The following is an 11,014-nucleotide window of genomic DNA, read 5'->3' as shown; positions in this document are numbered from 1 at the left end:
CGCAAAATCACAAAAAAATCGATAATCTAATACTCAAGTTGTTGGCATTGTAAAATCATTTATGTTCGTCCGTATGAAATTTCGTGGTTTCAAAAATACTTTTTGAGGATACGTAAATTCCTGTATTTCTTATTATGCAAAACAGAGGAGTTTGCTTCTGTCATTTTCCGAAGTGTTTGTGTCAAATTCTTGGATAAGTAAACCCACCAAATCAACAAAAAATAAGGTCCCACAAAAAATAATGATTTTACAGTATTCCAAGTTATTAACTTTCATAAGTCTGCTTTAGGATCCAATATTATACATAATCATTTAAAACTTGAAGTTTTTGGCCGACTGACAAATTAAATTAAAAACAACACATTTGTTAATTATGCATTATTTTATAGTCTTTTTCATATATTTAAGATAGCTCTACATAAGTTGTATACTTCTATATGCATACAAAATAAAGTCTGGACGGATAAAACTCATAAATATCCATGATAAACACACATCTATGATAGCTTTTACAAAATCTATACAAAATATAATACAATAGTGCCATGTACCAAACATATATATTATAAGGCAAACAAAAATATCTTAATCATCTACAAAATGCTCACACGTTTTGGTCAATAAGAAGCTTAGAAATACAAATATCACAAATAGTGAATGCATATTAATCCATAAATATAATACCAATTCATGTTAAAGTATAAATATTATTATAATTTAACGCAGTTATACCCAGTTCATGGGTATATTCAATAATTATTTCAAGTATTTCCTTCAAATGAGCATGTGAGTGATTCTTAGATGATGGCTTAGCAAACAAGGGCTGTTTGTAAAACATGCATGCCCCCCATATGGGCTGTCCGTTGTAGTGGCAGCCATTGTGTGAATACGATTTTTGTCACTGTGACCTTGACCTTTGACCTAGTGACCTGAAAATCAATAGGGGTCATCTACGGGTCACGATCAATGTACCTATGAAGTGTCATGATCCTAGGCAAAAGCGTTCTTGAGTTATCATCCGAAAATCATTTTACTATTTCGGGTCACCGTGACCTTGACCTTTGACCTTGTGACCTCAAAATCAATAGGGGTCATCTGCGAGTCATGATCAATCTACCCATGAAGCTTCATGATCCTAGGCGTATGCGTTCTTGAGTTATCATTCAAAAACCATTTTACTATTTCTGGTCACCGTGTCCTGGACCTTTGACCTAGTGACCTCAAAATCAATAGGGGTCATCTGCGAGTCATGATCAATGTACCTATGAAGTTTCATGATCCTAGGCCCAAGCGTTCTTGAGTTATCGTCTGACAACCACCTGGTGGACGGACTGACAGACCGACCGACCGACAGACCGACATGAGCAAAGCAATATACCCCCTCTTCTTCGAAGGGGGGCATAATAATTAAGCTAAAAGCTTAACAGCTTACAGCTAAACTTAACAGTTTAGCAACAATTTTTGCATTACATGCAAGAGCAAAAGTATAAAATTGTCTCTTTTCTCCCGGTTTAACAATTCCCAAAATTCTCCAGTCCCTGAATGAATTATTGTGCATACATGTATTCAAAAAAATGTAAGGTTTCTGTAATCATGGAAACCAGTAAAGGGTCTGTCAATATGGAACTCAAGTCTACAAACTACACGACTCCAAATCGGAACACTTTCACACCTTTTTCTTCGCTCTGAAATGACTAACAGAACAAACACATTTGAGGCGGCAAATATGAACTATAAGCACTCATTCTACTATACATAGGCATTAAAATTGCTTGTACCAGACTCCTTAATACATCATGAATATGCTGCTTTTCTGTTCATTTATAATATTCGATAAAATAATATTGTTGTTTGGCAGGCATGAATTAAAATATTTCATGTTTGTCTGGTAAGATATCGTGAATGCTTGGTTCTTTAGTTGTTGTTTTTTAATGGGGAAATTATCATATTCATATTTGTCTTCATAAATCACTATCTAGCTTCTATAAAAACATTAGCTTATAACGGATAAATATAAAGCTTAAAGTCTTTACGTTTTTTAAGTTTTTTTTAGCAAAGGGCTTGGCATATTGTTTGAAGCAGGTGATGCCTTTAATTGTCAGTACTTTGAGTAAAAGAAATAAATTGTATTTTAACCTTGAAAACAAATACATTATTAAAAGTTTCAGGTTAATCTTTACTAGCAAATGTAAATAGTATAAGGAATCATTCAGTAGGTTAACTGGTAAATCTGTTGCTTCTTAACTTGAAACACCACAGAGAGCCCTTGCACAATTATCACAAACCATTTATTACCATGCTGAAAACAACAAAGACTAAAATATATATTTGATCCAAAAATGGTTTGCGTGTAATACCGCCCTTGCTCACTATAACCTACCCCGTTATTAGCTGCAGTGCTGCCAACAGATGATGCCCATGCCCCTCCCCCATCATTCAAAGCTGCAGTATAGTCACTAATCAGATCTGAGTGCATGTTCATTGCGTCTAGATCGTTACTCCTGTAAAAGACATAGTGTAATATATGAGACAAACGTACAATTTTTGACCTCTTGATATGCGGATTCTTTTGCTAGTATTGCCCTTTGAAAGGTATCTAAAATATTACACAGCCCTTTCTTGTTTCAAATTGTCATAACTTAATAACCGTTCAATACAATTTATATTAAAATAAACTTTCTATTTACAATTAATGAAGTACTCAGTATGTTAAGAAGAAACTTTCCATATAAGGTAACAATATAACCAATTATAACATGACCTACGCTCCAGGAGTGAAATAACGTAATGCTCAATTTTGTTTATTACATGGGTGTTATTACACTAGTTATATAACTGTGAAATGACGTCATTTTTGTGACGAAATGACGTCATTATACCAGCGAATTTCTTCAGTTAAACTCTTTTACAGTGTGAATAAAAAGGTGAAAAGAGCATAAAATACAGAGAAAATGTGTTGGTCATGTTATACATAGAATCTTAGATTCGTGGTCATTTTGTATTGAATTTATTAAACTCGTCATCTAAATAAAGATAAAAACTCGGCAAGCCTCATTTTTATCTTTATTTAGATGACTCGTTTAATAAATTCAATACAAAACGACCACTCACGCAAGATCCTATATGAATCAACCTGATCTGGGCCTACATATTACATATTTGATGATAAAATTGATACTGAGACCTTGAAATCTATACTAGAGCCAAAGTTGATGTATATGTTGTAAAACTTGCCATGCTTAAGGCAAAATATCTTTTATCAACTCAACTATCACAGGCATTGCAACAAATAAAGGTATAAAAGTCCATAAACATGTGATATAAGTCACTCGTTTATGGCAAATACAAGAAAAAAATAATGTTTTGTTTAACTGTGTTAAAAACTCTTACAATTGTTGGTCACTGTATTGCACTCTTCTCCTGCTGGCACCTCTCCCAGAGTGCTCTGCCCCTGCCAATGGTGCATCGTGGGAAGGCATGGAACGCTGGGACTGGAATGATGCATTGTGGGACTGGAGTGAAGAATCATGGGATAGATGGCCCTGTGTTGAGCTACTCTGCTGCCATGGATGCTGTCTTGACACTGGAATCTGGTGATAGAGAGGAAGCATAATATTTACCATGATAATCCAGATTTCCACAGCATTGAAAATAAGAAAATGTATCACACACACGGATGATGCCACAAGGCACAGACAAATCTACTAAATATTGGCTACATCAGACAAAAAGACAAGGGCCAAAACAGGTCATAGTCAAAATTCTTTTCAAAACCATCAACTACAAATTCAGCTATGCAAGTTTTTTCAATCTCTGCAATCAGTTAGAGGAGATGAACACACAGACTTCATGTAACAATATTGCTATGTTTTTAGAAACTGACTAATGGCCATAATTCTGCCAGCAACTGCTAGAGCCCAATACACTTTCAATACAATTATCTTCAATGTAACATGTTTAAGTCACTAAACTGTAAAAACAAGGATATCAGTAAAACCGATGGATGCTCCCCAATGATGCTTTGCCGATATATGGTTTAATTGTGTTGAAAAAAGTGTGACCTTGAGAAAGTCTATTATTAGCTTTGGTGACCTTGACCTTGACCCCAGTGACCTCAAACCTCATCAAAAAGGTAGAGGTCCATGCAAGGTACCTACATCCCAAATGTATAAGAGATCGATCAAATATTGAAGGCGCTATGAGAAACTGTAACCAAAGTGTGACCTTGAGAAAATCTATTATTAGCCTCGGTGACCTTGACCCAAGTGACCTTAAACCTCATAAAAAGGTAGAAGTCCATGCAAATTACCTACATGCCAAATATGTAAGAGAACAGTATAATATTGAAGGCGCTATGAGAAACTGTAACAAAAGTGTCACAGAAAACCTATTATAAGCCTCTGTGATCTTGACCCCAGTGATGTCAAACCTCATCAAAAGGTCGAGGTCCATGCAAGGTTACATACATGCCAAATATGTAAGAGATCAGTAAAATATTGAAGGCGCTATGAGAAACTGTAACAAAAGTATGATGGAAAATCTATTATTAGCCTCGGTGACCTTGACCTTTGTGACGTCAAGCCTCATCAAAAGGAAGAGGTCCATGCACGGTACCTACATGCCAAATATGTTAAAGATCGGTAAAATGTTGAAGGCGCTATAAGAAACTGTAACAAAAGTGGCAGAAAAATCTAATATTAGCCTCAGTGACCTTGACCTTGACCCCAGTGACCTCAAACCTCATCAAAAGGTAGAGGTCCATGCAAGGTACCTACATACCAAAAATGTAAGGGATCGGTAAAATATTTAAGGCGCTATGAGAAACTGTAACAACAGTGTGACGGAAGTAAGGAAGTAAGGAAGTAAGGAAACCCAATCTGGCAACTATATGCTCCCCATATATATATGGGGAGCATAAAAATTCAGCGAGATCCACTCAGTATTTAAGATGAAATGAAAACATAAGCTTGGGAGCGTACTGAAAGACAAGTGTAATTCTAAATGCCTCCATTCTATATAAGTATAGAAATCTAACCTCTAGGTGCAAACAACCATGACTTTTTATGTACTATTAGTTGTTTCCTTAATATTTTAACAGTCCATGTTAAGATTTTGAAAAGATTTTAAATGAATCATCATGATTAGAGCCTCAATTAAGTGGTTTTTTTTTTAACTCAACATTATTCTGTCGATCTTTTTCACAGCTCCTTGAAAAAATAATATGATGTTAATGTCTATAATTCACCAAAATCGTTGCGTGACAGATAACTGTGCTTGCTAGATGGCTCAAACAATAATATCCTGTTGTGGTCAATATTTATGTGCTTATTATTTTTCCATGAACAATAATATGAACTTGAATGTAAAGTGTCACATTTGGTACAAAATACAAAATTATGTATTCTGTATTATGAAATAACAATGTAAAAATAATACTTTATAACAAAGGCTTTAATTCTCATTCGCAAAACCGGACAATAGCCGAACAACTTGAACAAGTATTGAGTTATACTTTTTGCTAACTCAAACATCTATAAATTAGATCTACTTTAAATCAAATTCATTCACAAGCAGAATCGACAAAGAAACACTAACATCATTCATTTAAACTAGTACAATAACGGATACAATACATACTGTATCACTGTCATCAGTGGATTGCGCAATTATAAAATATTTGCCAAGATATCAATAGATTGCTCATCTGATAATTTTTTTACATGCAGCTTGACATATGAATTTGGTTCAATTATATTGCACATTAAGTATATAAAATGTGAATCCCAAAGGCATGGCCAATTTTTTTACCCTAGCAGCATCATTTGAACAAACTTGTGTAGACGACCAGTAAACTATGTTACATATAATTCCTGCTCAGGAAGGTTAAAACTTTCCAGCCAGCGCTTACCTCCTCCCTATGTCTGTTGCTATGGTTATTGGCGACCCCATTATGCTGCTGGTAAAACCCTCCCCCATCTAGACCTGGTAACGTGTCATTGTAGCTCTCTGTATTGGAAAGACATGAAACTAGTTTTATGACAGATTAATACAAAGGAAGATGAAAGTGTATGTCTATCCCACCATAATGTGACCCTTTGGAGAAATACGAAACGTGGGATGAACTAAGATGTATAATCAATGATTCAATCCTATATCACTAGAGAAACCTGACTTCCTTGATTTCAGAATATTTTTGTGGACTGACCCACCAACCATCAGAGTGACTCCAATATATTTCATCCCTAAAGGGCTTTTTTTATAGAACAAGAAACCACAAAAACTGTTGGGTAAAATATTTTCTTTATAATTGGACAATTAGGCATATATCAATGATTTTAGAATACAACTATTTTAAACAAAAAATAACAACTCTGCTACTTTGATTTCCAGTACTTATTTTCTCATACCATCCCTGCAGCACATACACTATTTGTGTTGCACTTCCTTGACTTTCACATGTGGCAGTAACCCAACGAGAAATCAACTATTGCCTATCATGGCATACCTATGGATTCTGAGTCGACCTGCTCAGCCTTCCTCCTTGAAACCTCTGCAAGAGCTGTCTCCCCTTTGTCCAAGGCCATGAAATGAATGTCCTGAAGATACATGATAATACAGCGATTTCTAGGGCATATTTGAGGCCAACATTCTGCCCTATTTCCATCCTCATAAAGTATATTTTTCTCTTTATTAATACTTCATAATGCCCCTCTAAATATAACCTTTATAAAGAAAACAACTGACTAAATTTCGAAAACAATTGACATTGTTAGAGGCATGTTTGTGTATGTTCCTAGCTATTTGCATGAGACCAAGTTTTGACATGTAGTCATGCATATCAACAAAAAATGTAATTCCCAATTCCCCTTAAAATTCCCAATATGAAGGGCTGGCAACAGTTCCCCAAAGATTTAAGAACATTTTAATAATCTACTCAAAGCTGACATGATACAATCTGATAAAATTTCTTAAATTAGGACACACCTAAGGAGCTGGATGCAACAAAAATTAGTATGTTTTGACAACCTTTCAGTCAGACATTCTTTCATGCTTGCTAAAGCGGATGTGAATGACATATCAATCCTTAAAGCATTCGTAAAATATTTCAGTAAAATCATAAGCTGCAGTCAACACAAAATAGTATTTATACTTTTACCAAGTAAAAAAATAAACATACCATGAAGAGATCTTTTGCACCAATGTCCACAGCCAGTAAATAGGCCTTGTCAAATCTTGCATACCTACAAAAAGATGACAGTGCTCCAGCTAGGCCTAAATTGAAGGGCGCCCCGCCCTGCCCTCCCGAACCTCCGCCCTAACTTTCCTAGGGCCCCCCCTTTTTTCTTTTTTTTACATATTATGATGATTAATAAATCTCTTATTAAAATACATTGTAATTAATTTATTCCTCATTGTAGTCATTAAATTTGAATTGTTTAATGACGATGGGAATAATTTATTCTTACAATTATTAATAACATTTAAATTAACATTCATGAGGAAGCATTCTAGAAACGCCCGCGCGCTCAAAAGTGCCCTTTTGACAAAATACTGCGCGTCCAAAGTGCCCTTTTGACAAAAAATCCCCCTGCCCTTTTCAAATCCTAGCTGCAGCACTGGATGATCTCTTTATCTTATGCCCTCCTGTTATTCATAGAGGAATATCAGTGAATAAAGATATGCAAATCACTGTTTGAAACAATCAAAAAGAACAGTAACAAGAGATGTGTTTGTAACAAACACAATGCCCCCTACTGCGCCGCTTTGAAGCCATATATTTGACCTTTGACCTTGAAGGATGACCTTGCCCTTTCACCTCTCAAAATGTGCAGCTCTATGATACACATGCATGCCAAATATCAAGTTGCTATCTTCAATATTGCAAACGTTATGGCCAATGTTAAAGTTTTTGGACGGACGCACAGACTGACAGACGGACTTACGGACAGTTCAACTGCTATATTCCACCCTACTGGGGGCATATAAATTGACAGTGTCAATTTTCAATATTCTATTCCTAAAACAAGGGACAAAATTGTCACAAAACCAGGTTTTCATTGTGAAAAAAAAATCCGATAAAGGGAGAAAACTCAAACTGAACTTTTGAAATGAACAAACAAAATTAAGCCCTTTGTAAGTTTGTTTTTAAAAAAAATCTATTTTTAGTCGTGGCGACCTTGACATTGGAGATATTGACGTGATTCTTTCGTGCCACACACCGTCCCTTGATGGTGAACAAATGTGCCAAATGATTTTAAAATCTCACAATGAATGACATAGTTATGGCCAGGACAAGCTCATTTATGGCCATTTTTGACCTTTGAACTCAAAGTGTGACCTTGACCTTGGAGATATCGACGTAATTATTTCGCGCGACACACCGTCCAATGATGGTGAACAAATGTGCCAAATGATTTTAAAATCTGACAATGAACAACATAGTTATGGCCCGGACAAGCTTGTTCCGCCCGCCCGCCAGCCCGCCAGCCAGCCCGCCAGCCAGCCCGCCAGCCAGCCAGCCAGCCCGCCCGCATTCGCCAATCTAATAACCAGTTTTTTCCTTCGGAAAACCTGGTTAACAATAAATGAACATAAACAATGAAGGCTAACAACTGTGAAATGATGTCACTGTCACATGCTGACTACCTTAAAAGATGGTGAAAGAAGCGTCTAGCCAGACGGCTAATTGGGTCTCGATAGTCGAGGATGGTTGACTCTGAGAGAGGCTGCTTGGGAGAGTAGAATGTGCCCAGTGCTGTCTGCAGATTCACTGGAAAATAGAATAACGCATTTGTTTCGTTCAGGAATTAATTTTATTTTATAATATGGTTTCATAGATACAATTTTAAAAAATTTTGTTTTTAACCCTTTCTGCTAAAAAGCGCAGGTTTATCTGTTTGCAGTCCCTTTGAAAATAAAATTATATGAAATACTTTTGTTACTAGATTTAAGTTTTAGGGACTTAATTTCCAAGCCTAAAATACTGAGGAACAGCAAACAGCATAATTAAAGGAACAACCTGCTATTTTTACTTAGCTTTTGAGTGGGAGGTGGGTTAATTTCACATTCATTGTGTACTTGTTTGACTAAGATTGAGTCTCGGATAAGCACATAAATCAGAACAGTATTGAATGATAACTGCAATAACATTTGTGTATCATACAGACAACTGATTATTTTCATACAAACTGAACAAAGATTATTATATCAATGCATTCTTCCTTCTGCATAAAGCAAATTCACGCAAATTGTGTGTTATCTTAACATTAATAAACCCTTCAATCCAAGGTCCAAACTAGAATCTGTGTTTGATAAGCCCCCATGCTCCTTGGATCGGGGCTTCAACTGAGTGTTGTCCAGCATTTTTAAGTTCTGGGAAAACTGGGCTTAATGCATGTATTGTCCCAGATTAGCCTTCGCAGCCTGGACAGGCTAATCAGGGCTGACACTTTCCCCTTTCATGGAATTTTTTGTTTGAAGAGAGTCTCTTTTAAATATAAATCCAGTTTAGAAGGAAAGTGTTTTTCCTGTGGAATGCACATGCATTAAGTTTATTTATCTGTGTGAACTACACATGCATTTAGCTTATTAACCTGTGTGGACTGAACATGCATAAACTATTTACCTGTGTGAACTACACATGCATTTAGCTTATTAACCTGTGTGGACTGCACATGCATAAAACTTATTTACCTGTGTGATCTACACATGCATTAAGCTCATTAACCTGTGTGGACTGCACATGCATTAAGCTTATTTACCTGTGTGAACTACACATGCATTAAGTTTATTAACCTGTGTGGACTGCACATGCATAAAGCTTATTTACCTGTGTGAACTACACATGCATTAAGCTCATTAACCTGTGTGGACTGCACATGCATCAAGCTTATTTACCTGTGTGAACTACAAATGCATTAAGCTTATTTACCTGTGTGGAATGCACATGCATTAAGTTTATTTATCTGTGTGAACTACACATGCATTTAGCTTATTAACCTGTGTGGACTGCACATGCATAAAGTATTTACCTGTGTGAACTACACATGCATTTAGCTTATTAACCTGTGTGGACTGCACATGCATAAAGCTTATTTACCTGTGTTAACTACACATGCATTTAGCTTATTAACCTGTGTGGACTGCACATGCATAAAGCTTATTTACCTGTGTGAAATACACATGCATTTAGCTCATTAACCTGTGTGGACTGCACATGCATTCAGCTTATTAACCTGTGTGGACTGCACATGCATTTAGCTTATTAACCTGTGTGGACTGCACATGCATTAAGCTTATTAACCTGTGTGGAATGCACATGCATTAAGCTTATTAACATGTGTGGACTGCACATGCATTTAGCTTACTAACCTGTGTGGAGTTTGCATGCATTAAGCCCACTTTCACCACAATGTGGCTCACTTAAAGTCCCAATTAAGTCATGATTTAAGAGTAGATATCTATTTTATATGTTATGTATGGAAAGATAGCTGGGCATCCAGATTGATTTGTCTAGTAAATGAAGTCTTGCTCTGGGAAAACTGGGCTAAATGTATGTGCATAGAGTCATCTTAGATAAGACTGTGCAGTCCGCACAGGCTTATCAGGGACAACACTTTCCAACTAAACTATTTTTTGTTTAGAAGAGACTTTCTTACATAAAAAATTCCATAAATTTCAAATCACAAAAAGTACCTTTATATTGTTTAACCCAATTGGTAGTTCTAATTTCTGGACATACAAGGCATTAAGATATTCTTCCTTTATCAAGACTAAGGCACACAAAATTCCCCCAATAATCTGGAAATATTTCAACCTTAGCATTAAGAATAAAAACAACAGCACCATAAAACGGGTGCCAACACTTGGCTGTGGGTGCAGTTTTGAATAAATGAAAGCTTGTCAGAATTTTTTAATTTTTTTTAGAGGTCACAGTGACCTTGACATTTGACCTAGTGAGCCAAAAATGGGTGTGGCTAGTAGAACTCAGCAAGGTGCGTCTAAATATGAAGTT

The 11,014-nt window shown here is 36.0% G+C and overlaps 1 protein-coding gene across 5 annotated transcripts in view; it reads right to left on the bottom strand.

Annotated features, from left to right (window-relative positions):
• Positions 1-11,014, bottom strand: part of LOC127857130 (WD repeat-containing and planar cell polarity effector protein fritz homolog) — a 124,917-nt gene that overhangs the window by 73,087 nt on the left and 40,816 nt on the right. For 3 of the 5 annotated variants that reach the window (XM_052393500.1, XM_052393499.1, XM_052393496.1), the window contains exons 20-26: positions 8,647-8,770; positions 7,178-7,241; positions 6,506-6,596; positions 5,909-6,006; positions 3,391-3,590; positions 2,381-2,501; positions 1,408-1,694 (exon numbers count right to left, since the gene is read on the bottom strand). In XM_052393500.1, the coding sequence (XP_052249460.1) occupies positions 1,641-1,694; positions 2,381-2,501; positions 3,391-3,590; positions 5,909-6,006; positions 6,506-6,596; positions 7,178-7,241; positions 8,647-8,770 (752 nt within the window). In that variant the 3' untranslated portion in view covers positions 1,408-1,640. Of the gene's footprint in view, positions 1-1,407; positions 1,695-2,380; positions 2,502-3,390; positions 3,591-5,908; positions 6,007-6,505; positions 6,597-7,177; positions 7,242-8,646; positions 8,771-11,014 lie in introns of those variants that run through there. The other 2 variants (XM_052393497.1, XM_052393498.1) reach the window with 2 other exon arrangements.

Source organism: Dreissena polymorpha, chromosome 14 (genome assembly GCF_020536995.1).
Source record: "Dreissena polymorpha isolate Duluth1 chromosome 14, UMN_Dpol_1.0, whole genome shotgun sequence".
In the NCBI taxonomy this organism is placed as follows: Eukaryota; Metazoa; Mollusca; class Bivalvia; order Myida; family Dreissenidae; genus Dreissena; species Dreissena polymorpha.
The sequence above is the reverse complement of the archived record's forward strand: the minus strand, read 5'-3'. Positions and strand labels throughout refer to the sequence as shown.